A 17,203-nucleotide genomic window follows, 5' to 3' on the forward strand; every position below is an offset into this window, starting at 1 on the left:
AGAGGGAGATATGCATAGATAGAGTAAGGAAATTATGTTGCACATTCAGAATATTGTAAAACAGTTTCAAGTTTTCGAAATAAGCAAGGCAATTTTAATTCTCCGTCGAATGCATAATCCGAATTTGTAAGAACACTGTAAATTATGATGGATCTAATGCTGGTACACTTGCCAAAACGATTGACATACAAAGAACAAAGAGCAATACTGCACACGAACAGGCGCTTCGGCCCTCCAAGCCTGCGCCGATCACGTTTCCTATCTAGACCAACCGCCTATATCCTTCTGTATCCCATATGTTCATGTGCCTATCCAGATAAGTCTTAAAAGTCGCTAACGTATCTGCCTCAACCACCTCACTTGACAGTACATTCCAGACCATCACCACCCTCTGTGTAAAAAACGTCCGCCGCCGCCCCCCCCCCCCCCCCTCACTTTGAACTTGTGCCCACTTGTAATTTTCAACTCCGCCCTGGGAAAAAGCCTCCAACTGTTCACCCTATCTATACCCCTGATAATTTAATAAACTTCTATCAGGTCGCCCCTCCGCCTCCGTCTCTCCAGGGAGAAAAATCCCGGTTAATTCAATCTCTCCTCATAGCTAGTATCCCTGTGCTGCCACTTTTAAGGATCTGTAGACCCGCACGCCGAGATCTTTCTGTATCTCAATACACTTAATCGTTCTGTCATTAATTTTATAACGCCCATCTGAATTATATTTACCAAAATGCATCACCTCGCATTCGTAATAAATTCCATCTGCCATTTCTCTGCCCAATGTTTTAGTCGATCTGTATTCTGTTTTATTCACTGACAATCTTCATCACTATCTGCAACTCTGCAAACTTATTATCATCCACAAAGCTGCTTACCAGACCAGCTATGTTATATTCCAAGTCATTCATATATGTATTACGAACAGCAGAAGTCCCAGTACCGCTAGTTACAGACCTCCATTCGGAAAAACACACTTCCACTGCTACCCTCGGTCTTCCATGGCTAAGCCAGTTCTGTATCCATCCAGCTAGTTCACCCCTGACCCACGTGATTTAGTCGTTTGCACCAGCCTGCCATGAAGGACCATATCGAATGTTTTACTAAAGTCCATGTAGATAACATCCACAGCCCTTCCTTCTTCAACAATTTTTGTCACCTCCTCAAAAAAAATCAATTAAATTAGTGAGACATGATCTCCCTCGTACCATGCTCTGTAGTTGATAAGACACACAGCTAGTTTGAACACAGATAATTTTACTTTGAATTTACCTTTGTCCTTTTGGATTTCTGTTTGTTTATTAAAGAGCAAAATAATAATGACAACATTAAAGAACCTCCAAGTCGAACGAGAATCTATATACCATCGCTTTGGCGGGCTGTTAATGAGTCCGGACTTCAGACGAACTTCAATTTTGAAGGTTTGAAATGAAAATATAAGAATATAATCAATATAAATATGAACTTTGAATTGTCCCTGTCGTTCAATAGGACATTGGCATCGATAACAATTCCCCACATATCCCCTTAACATTAACCCTCCCTTCGTTCAAACATCCGCCTATCATGGTCTTGTGTTTCGGAAATGATTCATCACAATTGTCAACTCTGCGTTGCAGAATCACAACATTCATGAAATACTGAGAGTTAAATTCCTTCTCATCATTTTATTTTGGCTTCTCGTTTTTTCTCCAGTTTTCACCATTGCTGATTGGTATATTTATCATTCTGTAGCGAACTTCTTTATTCCTTTCTTTCACAACTTATCTATATTCTCTACGTGAGCTTCAACTCCACAGATTTGGGCCTACTAATCTATCTACCCGATCTGAAAGATTTCTGTCTAATTCGCCACATATTCAGTCATGAGAGAGTTCAGTTAATCTTCAATAGATGGAAAGGGTAAATAGTGGGGACGCGCCATAAAACCCATACTAAATCAATTTTATAATGAATGGGATTAATAAACATGCATGGGCTTTCCGATCAAGAGACGCTCCGTACATGTCGTAATGACTGATTAATATCGAAGAACCTCAAATTGAAGGGTGCAAAATCTATCACACTCGAACGAGCAACTGAAATTTAAGAAGCCGAACAAAGTGAAGCGGCATACCAACTGACTTCATGATGAGAAGAGGAAAGAATAATCATGGGTTTTCAGGTTTTCAGGCAACAATAATGTATAATATTGTTGCCATGGTCAGGATTGGAAGAGCAAAGGTTTTGTAATAAAACTGAGCGGAAAATGAAGCATCATTTTGGCATTGGAAAGTATCAGCGAAAGAACCGTTAATTTATATCGAGAAATCGAGGGCAACATTTTGAAGTATAGACAGTCACGGGCGCCATAGAACGGGTGTGGATCCGAGGGAATGAATTCTGCAAATAGATGCATTGTTGTCCTATCTACTGTTTTTTAAACGCAGCCCCTTATTCTGAATCCATGCCATCGATTTCTACAAGTACTATAAACATTCTTTCAGCAACTCTCCTTGAAGCCTCTTTCATAAGCTTATATATTTTACAAAGAAATTCTTTCATTCTTGCTTACTCCAGTGAGAATAGATGCAGCCAACAACCAGTTCCATAGGGCTCCAGCTTCAATTCATAAACCAAGTAGTGAAAGCGTCCCTTACTATCTCAGTGTAAGTATGTCCTGCCCTAAATAAGCAAACTACATCTCTACGCAATGCTCTCGATGTTCTCTATACTTTGCACTAAACAGAGCAGAAAACGTTATGAGGTTTGTTCTCTAGTACCCTTGCAATATAGGCCAGTATCACATTTCCTTCCGTAATGAGCTGAAGTGTCAATTTGTGTTTCAGATGCAAAGACTTGGATCCTCTGTGCGGCAGCCTTCTGTTGCCTGTCTCTATTTAAATATTTATTTGTTTTATTCTCTTCCTAATTGAGTGGATAATTGAGTGGGGATTCCCTGCCCCACACTTTGTAATATTCCAAATGTTTGGCCACGCAGTTAATTTACCTATGAAGCTTGACTCGTTTTGTATTAGTACCAGCTTAGTTTCCCATGTCCTTTGAATCGTCAGTCAATGTGCTGCAATATACACAGACCCTTCATGTAAATTATTGGATTGTACACAACTGAATCACAAAAATAAATTCCTGAGACAACTTTAAATTTAGATGTTCATACTAAGGTACTCAGTTCCTAATAATACATTCACGAAATTGTCAAATTCGTCGATCAATACAATTAAAGCGACGTCTACGTCTAGGCAAAATGCAGTTTATTTTCAATGATTGTAGATTCTTTACCCTGAGTAATTAGTTTATTCTAAATTTCGTTGTTTTTTCTCACCCATGGCCTCGCAATCCTTTTTCATTTTATCCAAGTCTGGAAGGAAAATCGGAGGAATGTTTCAGCAAAATTATAACTCCAGTCCATATTAGTGATTTTTCTTCCACTTATCAGACTTTGCAGTAATATTTTTCCTTCATGATTTTTCTTTTAATTGTGTTTTCCGTAAACTAGTCACTACTTTTCAGTGCAGTCTGAGTACAGTGCACCAAGGACAAACCTGTTCGATCTGAGAAGGATATTGCAATCAATACATTGGTTTCTGCATTCAGCAATGCTAAGTAAGCCTGGCGAAGAAACAACATAAGATTCCGTGAAACGGAAAAGCATCGTTTGATAGCCAGAGAAAATATACACAAAGATGAATGAATCGGGTATCAAATGCAATCTTTAATATCCTGCCACATCTCGGAATGAAGAGATCTGTAGAATTAAGCACCACAAATATCCTAATACTCAACAGTGAAGGTGTTGCTAACAACACCACAAACGACTGAAACAATTTCACATCTTCAGGCAGGAGGACATCGCGGCTCATTGGTCGTAGTCTCGTCCAGTGATCCCAGCACCGCAGATTCCAATCTTCAGCTAAAACTCTTTCCTCCACATGTTATCAAGGAAAGACTGAAGTAAAGGACATGCAGAAATCGATCATTCTCGCTCTCGACCTGAAGCCTTATATCCCCCAACTCACCGTGCCCTCAGGCAAAATGTTGCAGCGTGGCATTAACCACTGTGGTTCAAATGACGATTTGGAAAATCCACGACTTAATTTATGTACACAAGCCAGAACAATACGATGGGTGAATTATATCCCGCTACCCAGCCAACCTTCCTTCAATATACTCATGAGCATCAGCAAAGCGACAAAACGTTTCCTCGGCAACAGAATGAAACGACACTTGGATTTAACTATCTTGCTGACCGAATTTCAGTTGCAATTTTTCCATCGTCAATCTACTGAATCTACTGACTGAACAACAACCTTGGACCAAACGTGGATTAAACACATTAGGGGCTGGTTTAGCACACTGGGCTAAATCGCTGGCTTTTCATAGCAGACCAAGGCAGGCCAGCAGCACGGTTCGATTCCCGTACAAGCCTCCCCGAACAGGCGCTAGAATGTGGCGACTAGGGGCTTCACAATAACTTCATTTGAAGCCTATTTGTGACAATAAACGATTTTGATTTCATTCATTTCATTACCTCAAGTTGAAAGTGACTGAAATTGGAATCAATGCCGCATGTGACTGAATAGGGCGGCGCAACTCTCTAGAATCTTTGACAGTAATGGGATTGGAGAGTGACTGCGTTGAGCTCCACGATGGCTTAATTGAAAGGAAATTGGAAAATTGTGTTTGTGCACGCTGGAGCCCACTCTTGCTGATGACCATTGAGTACACCAACCAAAGTACATTTTGAACTCTTGCCACGCTCAATGTAGATGGTGTTCTAAAACGGAGGCGTAATGATTCATCACTGACGGATGGCGAGGGCAAGGATAGTGCACATGGTAATGATCAAGCAATCTCCTTGCCCTGGTTCGCACTGATGCCATGAGTCTTTATGGGACTGGGGTAGATTTTGAGGACTCAAATGATAACTCCTCCCTCTCGATTATAGTCTTATTTTCTTCAATACAATATAATTGTGGCTCGTCGATCGCGTATATTGTTTGCTGTTTAGGAAGCATGTGCTTCGCATAGATATTCCAAACTCTGACCTGCTGTTTTAACCAGACTATTTATATTTGTGATCCACTTACGGGGAAATTGCAAACCATTGCATGTACACCTTGCAGTGTTCGACGATGGTAATGCAGTTGAACGTCATTGGAAAATTATTAGATTATCTACTTACGTATCTAGCCAACCATAAAGGTTTGTCACATATCATATCTTGCAACGATCATTTTGTAATACCAATATGGCCTATTCCTCTTGATTCGTTTTATTAAAATGTTCTTGCATTTGCAAACAAATAAGAGTTGAAACATGCGTCAGGTACTAATAAATTTATCATTTTCAAAATTAACCTCAATGCCGAAGTAGTAGAACAAAAGATGTTTCGTATTTTGTGTAGTTAATTCGCTAACATGACAAGATGAAACCCGGGTTACGGTGCATGATCAATGTTTGCAAACTACCATTTTTCTCAGCCGTAATTCCATACAGAATAGCAAGTTCCGAACAACCAATGCCTAAGATAATTTGGTTAACAATTATTTACCTTTCTCCTTTTCTTCGACTATTTTTTCTGTTGAGTGAGAATGCATATAACTATATGACTGATTTCGAGAAACATATCAATTTACAGAACTGAATGGTCAAGAACAGTCATACCAAATGTTACCTCGACTAACTCTAAGCTCAGAATCACGATACTCAAAGGCATTACTTGAAAGATATTTCAAAGAAAGGGGTAGTGGTACAGTGACCAGGACCAGGGTTCTTTCGATGGTAGGGAGACAAAGAAAATGAGGCACGGGGTGCGTAGGCAATGCATGATGGATTATGCGTGAATCATTCAAGCTTCAACCAAGTCAAATGAACGTAGCGTGGAACCGGAATTCAAGGGGAAAACCAGCAAAGAGAGAATATAAAAATGGAATGGCAATGAGTATAAAAAGTCACTTTAAAATTTTCCACTGCCATTAAGTGGATCTGCGGAGGCCTTGGGGTACAATGGTTGACCTCCCTATCTCTGAGCTAACCGGTTTAGGCTCGAATCCCACACGAGAAATAATGCGAAGAGATCATTGTTCAATAACGTAGACAAGCGTATTGCTTATGGGCCTGTAAACCATTCCGCTGCACGTCAAACCGGACGTTAGAGCCCGGACAAGACTCATCATGTTTCAAAGCAGTGGCCCATGGTCATATATGCCCTTTCAATGCATCGTAACGAAATAAATATAATTGGCTGTGTTAAGAAAAAAATAAAGGCTTCTAAACATCAGGCAAGTATACTTAATAAATTGGTGCTTCATAAAGCAGAGGCATACTAAAACCTGTCTGCCGATACGGAATGCATAAACGTCATTCGGGGGTGAAAAGAGAGGATGGACAGGTGGAAAAGGTGGGTTGTCCTCAGAGTGGTGACGCTGCAGGTTCCAGGACGCCAGAAACACAATTGCAAATCGAAGTCGGAGTGGAGATTAAGGAATTGGAGCCACAATCCTCAAATTCTCCGCATAATTTGGGAGCTATCAAAGGAGTAGGAGGTGGTGAAGGTATTCTTTCAATGGGGCATTCAGTATTTCAGCGAAAACAGATCAGTGGATTTAACGCCAGCTGTGGTAAGTGTTTATAAAGAATTCTCTGGGTGAGATATACAGAGAATCAGAGAGATTTTATGTATTTAAATTTGGCACTTAGTACAAGACAATTTGTGTTTGCATATTCTTGTTTCATTCGCTCGCGGATTAACAACGGAGTTTGAGGAAGGGAATTCAATACATTTTAAGAAAGTCTTCAAGAAAATGCATCGATAGATGTTTGCCAGTGCAACTGTGGCTCCTGGAACCGGAAGATTGACCTCCAATTTAATAATTACTTAATTTCAGCAAAATCAATGCGAGTGATGGTGAAATGCCATTTGGAAGACGAGAAGCTAAATGACAACGGTTGGCCGGAATGATTGGAAGTTTTAATGCACAGAATAAATTATTTTTCATCCGACCATAGCGACTTCGAGTACTGCTAAATCGTGAATATGATATTAATCGATTTAGAGAGGACGTAGACCAGCAGAATGGATGGACAAGCTGTAAATGAAATGTAATTTAGATACCTGCGAGGAAAAGCCTTTTGACAAAATAAGAACCGGTTTAAGAGACTTACTTCAACCTGTCTAAAAGGAACTACAAGCGCCAGCGGCACGTTTTGTTGAATGTGCATTGATATTTGCGGGTTGCAAGATATATTGAGGGAATGTATATGCGAGACAAAGCATATGTGACTTTGAGTTTCATAAAAACAGAATTGTGTACAGCAACAGACATATTCTACTGAACCTCCAACTATCTATATTTATTCACAAATACATTGATGGGGCAAGGCCTGGTCAACAGAATTGAACAAGTATCACCATGAAAGTAAATCAGAAGGTGCAAAATAGAATTCCAGGATGGTTCCACTGAGAGTTTAAAGTAACACGGTTAGTTTGGCGAAATCAACGGTTATTCAATTTACACCAAATGGCATTGAGGAAATGTCTGATAGATGTACGCAGAATATCTATAGCTTCAGAAAAGGAAATAACAGCCTGATTAACTGACAACACATGTCAAGTGATAGTAGCGTTAGGTTTATTGATAAATGAGGGGATAGATTACAAAAAACGCCTTTTTGGTTGTACAATGAGTATTGATGGACGGGAAATCCCGGTCAAGGGCAGTGGTAGACAGCATTCAAAGGAATATTTTGGCTGGTCATATGAAACAAAATACGCCTGTAGAGCTACGAGCATGAAAAGGGTTGGCCGAGCTGACTGGATTGATCAAGGCAGAGCATGAATTGTTTCGATGGGCAATATGGCTTCCTGTTTCCCAGTAGTCTAAGATGGTACACACCAGTTTTGTTCGCAACATCAAACCATGTTTTGCTAAACTGGAAACAAATTGAGTAACTATTTATCTGGTCAGCAGGGCGCATAATTTTCTCAATGCATTATCCAGGACTTCATTTTCAATTTTATTCAGACGATTTTTCACTCGCGACACTCCATAATTAATTGTAGTCTAAGAAATGCGGCAACTTCAAATGTGAGCAATTTCCACACTGGATAAACGTCAGAAACAATTATAAGCGAACATCCAAATGTAACTGAACATCTATCATGCAAGAGGTTGCAATATGTTATTGAATTGATTAGGAAGATAATGGTTTTATAGTTTTCCACACCTTGATCCTTTACGTCTGTCTTCAGTTTGTCGATTTCTGCAAAACGTAAATTGAACAGTTCCAAGTTTGATTAAATTAAATCATTTTGCATTGTCCATCACAAGACTACATTTTTCAAAGTTGGAGCAAAAGCAAGAACGATAAATATATTTCGATCTTACAAATCAAGAGCAAAATGTGAGAAATGCCATAAATATTGTTACAAGTTGAACAGTTAGAAAAAATACGGGAAGAGCAGACATTCCAGACGACTGTTCCCTGCTAGTTCTGTGAGCTCCCATGAAGGAGATATATACTAGTCTTACAAACAAAAGTGCTTAATGTGAACGGGATCAAACTTAACAAAATATTCTATGCTATTGAAATTGGGAATAAGATTCCGTTATACTCTTGAATAGATGTCCGAGCAACTGTCAATTGAAAAGCGTTCAACAATAACATTCTCGTCAATGGTGGTAATCGTTAATCTTCAAGGTAAAGCTTTGGAACAGCCAACATTTGGCAAGGAAATAGTTTCTAACTCAGTATTATTCAACCGAAACTAATAGATGCTTTGAAGCTCAACAGCCATAACAATCAATTATCCTCGATTCTGAGCGCCTTTTGATTTCACGATATGTGTTTTATATCGGTGGAACCCGTTTTATTTCGAAGTTCTTGGATCAGCTAAATTTAATTTAAAGGAAATATCATCTGGGGAAGTATGTAATAGTGATACACGCATTGTCTAGTTAAGAAATCTGCATGACATGACACAGCATGGAGGTTTTGAGATTTGCTTTTGGAGGACAATGAATAAGCACACTTCAATTGGATGGCTTTGAACATAACCGTGTGATATGCCGAATGCTACAAAATTGGTGTAGAATTCAATTTCCTTGTGTACAGGAAAAAGAAGAATAGAACATGGTGGATTCAAATCCACGTGTTATCCTTCCTTCCAACTCTATTAATCGCCAATGAATTTTCTACTAGTGCTTATAATTGGTAAGATAATGTCATTTGCGAAATTATTAGAATTGTTTCTGCCTTTAACGCTTTTAGATGTAATTATTACTCATTTTAATATCGTGCAATTATTAAGAGCCAAAGAAAGAACATTAGTTAACGTAAACGTCGTTCATTATTATTAGCGCTGTTATTTTGCAGTTACTAAAGTGTTGGGATTAGATGTTTCGTGGCGAGGGATGGCTTCATTGGGAAATCCCTTTGACAAGCGGCGGGAGCAAAGTATCCCGACGTCAGCGAACGACGAGCCTTCGAGAAACACGCGACTGAAGAATCGGAGCATCCAGCCGTACCATATTATTATCATGACACTAAGTCTGCAATAGAGAAACGCACATTTTTATAATCTGCTTATGAGGTCATAACAACGAATTTAAACTTCTCAATACTTTTGAAAGTCCAATCAGACGACGTTATATCCTTTCACGTGCAGCGTTTGGAGCAGTAAAGAATCGCAGACTGCATGATGTACAGTTTAGCTGCACGTGGGCGATCATCTACATTTGATATCCTATTTCACAGCCTCACATCGTCTTCCCAATCGTCTTACCAATCGCACCAGTGTGCACTATTAGGAATATATGTCTAATTACACCCTTTCCTGCTTTTTTCCGACACTCCTACAAATGTTGTTCATTGAAGTACATGGAATTTCAATTATAAATCCTAATATTTAATTTACTCCCTTTAGACAATGCATCTCCTATGTATTCCTATACAGGCAAAGTTGCGTTACAGCCAATCACAACATGTAAAGTGTTCTTTCCTGAAGATTCATCCATTGCTAATCTTTACATAGTGATTGAATTCTCTGCCACTGAAATCCTTGTTTCAAAGCTATTCATGCATTTAAAGACATCCATGCAATCCCTTCGTCATCTTCACTGCATTAAATACAACAGTCATAACTTGTATTTCTCTCTACGTGTATGAATTCCTGAAGCTATATAAATATTTAATAATTTGGTCGATCACAACTCGAGTATAGTTGGAACAAATTAACATGTTGACATGTTTCGGCTTGCACTCAACTGGACAATTCAGAATAATAGCAAGCCGCAAAGAAAACAACAGTTTGTACTGCAGGAATAGCGATTGCTGAATTGTCAGCCAACAATTGGGAGCGGGGTTGCCCTGTAAAATCAGTTAACTGTGCACCATCAATGGCAGCGCCCCGACTATTCAGGGTCAGTTTGCTAACAGAACAAAACGTCTTCCAACGCATTGTACATTATTCCTTCCTTTATACTTAATTACATGTATTCTGCTCCATCCACATGGCTTTCATTTCAAGTACAATGTGCACCGCAAAGGACTAAATACGATACAGGAACTGACGTCGAGTGTTTTTTTTTTCATTTGCGGAAACGTATCTTCCTTCTCTGTTGATGAATTCACTTGTGTAAGATAGTTTATTCGAGGTATTTTCAAATATACCCAGAAACCAAAAGATTTAAAAGCCATAACATACGAATCATGATGTAATACCATGTCATATAACAATAGAATAACATAACATAGCAAACCCTACGTATATACAACCCCCATTAAATGTTTATGTAATATAACACCCAAGACCCCCCTCACCCAAATAAAGAAACACAAGACTCTCCCCCTCCCGCCGCTGACGTTTCAGTACGTTTCGAAGAAATCTATAAACAGCATCCACCTCCGGGAGCACCCATCGTTCACCCCTCTAATGGCAAAATTCATCTTTTCTAAGTGGAGGAATTGTGCTCGTTCCTTCACCCACATCTCAACACTTGGAGGTTCTGAGTCGCGACAATTCATCAAGATCCTCCTCCGGGCTACTAGGGTGGCGAAGTCAACTGTGTTGGCGTCTTTCCCCACCAGAGCACCTGGATCATCGGTACTCCAAAATTGCTACCCGCGGGTATTCCTAAAGTTTTTACAGCATCTCGGTGACACCACCTCCAGAACGGTATCATGTGGGTATGATTCGCTGGAATCCCAGCACAGTGCACGCATTGGTTAGCCATCCCTTTGGAGAACCAATTCATGATCGCTATGGTCATGTGCGCTCTCTGCACGACCTTGAATTGGATTAAGGTCAGTCTTGCGCATGACAATGAAGCATTAGTCGTGCGCATTGCCTCCTTCCATATCCCTTACCAGCCACAGTTCCCCCTCCCACTTTAGCATCATTTCCTCCATCGGTACTTCCTCCGTTTTACTCACTTCCGCATAGATATCAAAGCTCCTGCCTTTCCCAATGTCCTCCTCTGGCAGGAGACTATCTTGTAGTCCTGAGGACGACAATTGGGAACAAACCTACCTCGTTTCTCAGAAAGGCCCTAATCTGAATGTATCTGGACCATTTCCATTTGGCAACTGGTAAACCTCACCCAGCTCCGACAAGTCCACAAATATCTTCCCACAAACGGGTCCTCAAAGTACCCATTCCCCAACCGGTCCCACTCTGAAACCTGGCATCTAGACTCACCGGGTCAAATCACTGGTTGCCGCCGATAGGTGCCCTCATGGACATGCACTCAATATAAAGTGCGGCCGACACTTGTTGCACAACCTCAAGGCAGAGATTACCACAGGAGCCGAGGAATATCGCTTTGGCGAGAATGGCAGAGGTGCACCAACTAATGCTCGCAAGGTGGTTCCCTTACACGAGGCCACCTCCAGTTGGCTCTACATCGACCCTTGGTGCTCCATCCAATAGCGGACCAAGGCAAAGTTTGTTGCCCAACAATAGTTCTGTAAATTTTCGAGCGCCATGCCTCATCTCTGTTTATCTCTCTGTTGGGAAGCACCCTTGGTTCGAGGAATCTTCCCCGCCCACCAAAGCCCAAGGCCATCTAATCACCTTCCGAACGAACAGCTTGGGCAGAAATTTGGAAGGTTCCGACATTCAAACCAGGAATTCAAGAGAACCACCTTTTTTACAGTCTAAACTCTGTCAACGACAGTGGCAACAGGTCACATCTCTCGACGTCCTCCCTCATCCCCTCCACGATCCCCGTCAAATTTAACTTATAGAGATCGGTTCAGTCTCATACGACATGTATCCACAGGTATCGGAAACTGAACCTCACCAAGCGGAACGGCCGCTTACTCACATTACTCTCCTTCCCCCTGTATCAATCGGAAACGCTTCACGTTTGTCATTTTGAACAAATATTCAAACTTTTATTAAATCCCCATTATCGTAACAATGCACACCACAGGGTTTGCTATATAGAGGAGAAAGTCGGCTACATATAGAGTGACCGTTGGTATTCTCCCCGTATTCATATATCAGCCCTTTAACTTTACACAGTTGCCTTACCACCTTTTCAGTAGAGATTATTATAAACTCCATTTGGCGCCTTTATCGTTCCTTAAGCAGTGCCCCCTTGGGCGCTGCGCGTATTTTCGATCAACTATTAAAATTGCCTCTATCAACCTCGACTGCTCTGCCAACAATCATCTCACCCTGTGCACGCGGGTGAGATGGGCTCTCCCCTAATAGCTTTAAGTACCTCCCACACCATTCCAGCGAAGACCTCAGCCGTGATGTTCTGGTCCACATAGTTTCTAGTGGCCGCCTCCATTCGCTCTCGCACAAAGTCCCATATGCATCCTGCACTGAGACGTGTCTGCGCATGGATTGACCCAATTCAGCACGTAATCTGACACCACAATCAGCGAGAATTCCGACCCAGCCACTCTTGTCATCAATGTCTTGACCATGGCAAAAAAGACTATCCGGAAATAGCCCTTGTGGAAATGCAAGGAAAAGGAGATTTTTCTCGTCCTTGGTCACTCGAAGCTCCATCGATCCAAACCACCCGTTTGCTCCATCAACTCCGATCAAGCCCTAGCCATTGGTGACATCTGCCTGGGTGTAGAATATGATCAGTCAACTCATGGTACAGGACTGTTTAAAAGTCGCAGCCTCCCAAGGATCAACCTGTGTGCGTCCAAGTCAAGGATCTTTCCAAGAATCCACCTCATGAATTCCGCATCATCCCAGTTTGGGGCATAAATGTTTCCCAGCATCACCGGGAACCTGAATCTCGCACTCACCAACACAAATCTGCCTCCCGGGCCAGTCATCATCTTTCCTTCTGTGAAAGCCAAATTCTTGCTGATCAAGTCCAACCATCCTCCGCTGCTTCTTAAATGGCCTCCCTTCCATCACAAGGTCAGAAGTGGGGATGACTGCACAATGTTCAGCACCATTCAGTACCCCTCAGATAATGAAGCAGTCCATGTGAAAATGCAGCAAGATGATATCCAGGTGTGGCTGACCAGTGGCATGTTACATACGCGCGCCACTCAAGTGCTAGGCAAACGACCTACACCTACAGAAGAGGATCTAACTAGCGCCCCTCGACTTTCAAAGCCATGACCATCACCGAATCCCCCACAATCAACATCGTGGGGGTTACCATTGATCAGAAACAAAACTGCATTGCACATTAATACTGTAGCTACAAGGGCAGGTCAAGGCTAGGAATCCTATGGTGAGTAACTCACGTCCTGCTTCCCCCAAAGCCTGTCAACCGTCTACAAAGTACAAATCAGGAGTGTAATGTCATACCCTCCACTTGCCTGGATGAGTGCAGCTCCGACAACACTCAGGAAGCTCGACACCATCCAGGACAAAGCAGCCAGCTTGATAATAATAATAATCTTTACTATCAAAAGCAGGCTTACATTACCACTGCAATGACGTTACCGTGAAAAGCCCCTGGTTGCCACATTCCGGCGCCTGTTCGGGTACACAGAGGGAGAATTCAGAATGTTCACATTACCTAATAGCACGTCTTTCGGGACTTGTGGGAGGGAACAGGAGAACCCGGAGGAAACCCGTGCAGAGACGGGGAGATAGTGCAGACTCTGTACAGTCAGTGACCCAAGCCAGCAATCGAATCTGGGACCCTGGCGTTGTGAAGCTATAGTGATAACCACTATGCTACCATGCTGCCCACGATTGCTTCCCCTTCCACAAACATGAAACCCTCTAGCGCCGACGAACAGTGGCAGTCATGTGCACCATCTGCAAGATGCACTGAAGTACCGCACAAAGATTCCTTCGAGAACAACTTCCAAACTCACAACCACTCCCATATAGAAGGACAAGAGCAGCAGATACCTAGGAACCCTACCGCCTGCAGGTTCCCGTCCAAGGCACTCACAACCCTGACTTGCAAATATACCGGCGCTCCTTCACTGACGCTGGGGCAACATCCTGGACCTCCCTAACCGTGCAATAGGTGTACCTACACCTCAAGGACTGCAGCGGTTCTAGAAGGCAACTCATCAACACCTTCTGAAGGGCAACTAGGGATGAGCAATGAATGCTGGCCTAACCAACGGCCCCCACATCCCATAAATTACTTAAAAAAACACAGCTACATCTCTCTCCATCATGTGTAGTGCCAAGTAAAACGCAGCTCTTCCTTTGTTTCGAGTGCTCCACCCCTTTCACTTTCATGTATTAATATTATGTCCGCCTTTAGACTCTTCAAATGTGCGAACATGCGCAAGCACTTAACAGGTACACTTAGTCCCCGAACATTGCAAGCCACTAATCGCATATGAGGGCACCCACCCCCTGCCCCTAAAATCAGCCGTACTTCTGTCATAGTGAACTTCCCCCATCATAACTTTTCAAACAATAGCGCCTCCATCAGGCCTCCACAGCCATCGACTCCTGTACACCTTCTCCCAAACAGCGCTCTCCACATCAGCTCGCCCATGCCCTGCCACACTACGCTGCTCCCTATCCACACCCCTCCCCACCCCCCACCCCCAATCGAAGCTAAAGAAAGAAATAAACACATTTTCCCTCTCTCTCCATCTCCATTTTGTCCCCACATCGCTTCCACTTCCTCGCATTTTCCGCTGGTTTCATTCCCCCTCAGGAGGTTCTCACCTTTCCCGGTCCCACCTCAACCCCCCCCCCCACACCCGACACACAATAAACCCTGTCTCGCCACTCACCCCCACCCCCTGTACGAAGCCAACCCCAGAACAAATGAATTCAACATTAAAAAACACAGGGAAGAATATAATAGAGCAACGGGTAACGAAAAGTCCTAGGAAACAACAGCCAAATTGGCAACAACACATTCAACCTCAGTCAAATATATTTGCAAGTTCCCGATCCCGTCGTCACAGAATAACTTGCCCAATTCTTCTGCAGTGCTCATTGAAAACTGCAAGTTTCAATACATGATCCACAGTCAAGCTGAATACAATGCCCCGAATATCACAACTTCCCTTTGTAGGAACGCCTTGACTCTATTTAATCTGACACAGCACTTGACCTGCTCCGTGCCCCAATCTGGCTAGACTGGGACCATGCGCCCCTCCCGGGTGCTCTTCTTTGTCTGCCCGGCCCAGAGCAAGAGTTTGTCCTTGTCCAAGAATCTAGACAGGCTGACCACCATCTCCTTTGGCTGCTCACCTGCCTTTGGTTTCTTTCTCAGCACTCGGTACGCTCAGTCCATCTCGAGCGACCTGTCAAGACTCTCTCTCCCATCACATTTTCCAGCATACATGCAACATAATTCGTGGCCTTCGAGCCCTCAATCCCCTCCGACTGTGTTGGCGTCTCTCGTGGTTCTCGAGCTCATGTACCTTGTCACGCAGCTCCCATCACTTTCAGCTACTAAGGTGATTTCCGCCTCCAACGCCGCAAACCGGTCCTTGTGGATGGCCACAGACTGCTCCATTGTTTCGTAGTGACGCTCCCTGAGATTCCGGCCTTTGCTCCACCGTTTCCGCAGCCTCACGAATAGGATCTCTTACCCATGCAATGTCTTCTAAGGTTTCAACCCTCCAATTTATAAGATGGTGTGTTCAAATGTCGACGGGTTGGTGAGTCGACCAGTATCTTAGCGTTTGCATTCAGTAGAGGTATGGGCCTGTATGACCCACACTCCACCGGGTACTTATACTTTTTTTTACAGCAACGAGGTGGAGGCCAGTCCCATCAACTTTACGAAAGCCTCTAACCATTGCGTCCACGAATATTTTGACTAACAACAGCGCCAGCATATATTTAATTATCTTGAAGAACTCCAAGCTCACCCACCCTTTCCCGACCCCCAACCATCTCCCTTACCAGAGCTTGTCTACGGAGCAGACCTGCTGACATACAATCCGCCTTTTCATCGATGGCCCTTCGTCATTCTCAACTGACCCACCGCTTTCCCCGTGGACAGTACATCGAATCTCACTTGCAAACCTTTCTCATCATCAGGAGTACCTGGTCCGGTTCTCCCACGTACCACCCGTCAACTTTCAGAATTCCTTCTATTAATCATTTGCATTCCTCCCTCTCCTCTCTTTCCACCTCAGCCTTAAACGAATTCACCTCCCCCATCACCATTGCTTCAATGCTTCCCAAACCACCCCAATGCAGGTAAACCCCCACACTCATCAATTATCTTCCCTATTCTATTCTGGTCCGCCAACAATGCTACATCCAGCCTCCACCCGGCTTCTCAGCCAATCACTTCACCAGGACCACCTCCATCCAATATGGAGCGTGATCAGAAATCAGAATTGCCGAATACTCTGCCGTCTTAACTCCAGTTAACAGCGTAATTCCCACAAAAGAAACAATCAGCATCTTTAGCACCTTGTACACCGGCGAGAAAAACGAATATGTCCGATCTCTCGGCTGTAGGAACCTCCACGGTGGGGCCTTCTGGGAGGTGAGTACTTACTTCAAAAGGCCTTGCCTTTACAGGAGCAGCCCTTTGGAGTTCGGCGGCAGCGGTGCGCAGGGGCCTTCTGGGAGGTGAGTACTTACTTTAAAAAGCCTTACTTTTACAGGAGCAGCCCTTTGGATTTCGGCGGCAGCGGTGCGCAGGGGCCTTCTTGGAGGTGAGTACTGACTTTAAAAAGCCTTACCTTTACAGGAGCAGCCCTTTGGATTTCGGCGGCAGCGGTGAGCAGGGGCCTTCTGGGAGGTGAGTACTTACTTTAAAAAGCCTTACCT

General features: G+C 43.0%; 1 protein-coding gene across 1 annotated transcript in view; it reads right to left on the bottom strand.

Annotated features, from left to right (window-relative positions):
* Positions 1–17,203, bottom strand: part of LOC140389104 (uncharacterized) — a 152,717-nt gene that overhangs the window by 46,470 nt on the left and 89,044 nt on the right. The window contains exons 16-19 of the mRNA XM_072473263.1: positions 8,224–8,259; positions 5,549–5,575; positions 3,320–3,355; positions 1,267–1,284 (exon numbers count right to left, since the gene is read on the bottom strand). Coding sequence (XP_072329364.1) covers positions 1,267–1,284; positions 3,320–3,355; positions 5,549–5,575; positions 8,224–8,259 — 117 coding nt within the window. The remainder of the gene's footprint in view (positions 1–1,266; positions 1,285–3,319; positions 3,356–5,548; positions 5,576–8,223; positions 8,260–17,203) is intronic.

The sequence above is a fragment of the Scyliorhinus torazame genome, chromosome 14, assembly GCF_047496885.1.
Source record: "Scyliorhinus torazame isolate Kashiwa2021f chromosome 14, sScyTor2.1, whole genome shotgun sequence".
In the NCBI taxonomy this organism is placed as follows: Eukaryota; Metazoa; Chordata; class Chondrichthyes; order Carcharhiniformes; family Scyliorhinidae; genus Scyliorhinus; species Scyliorhinus torazame.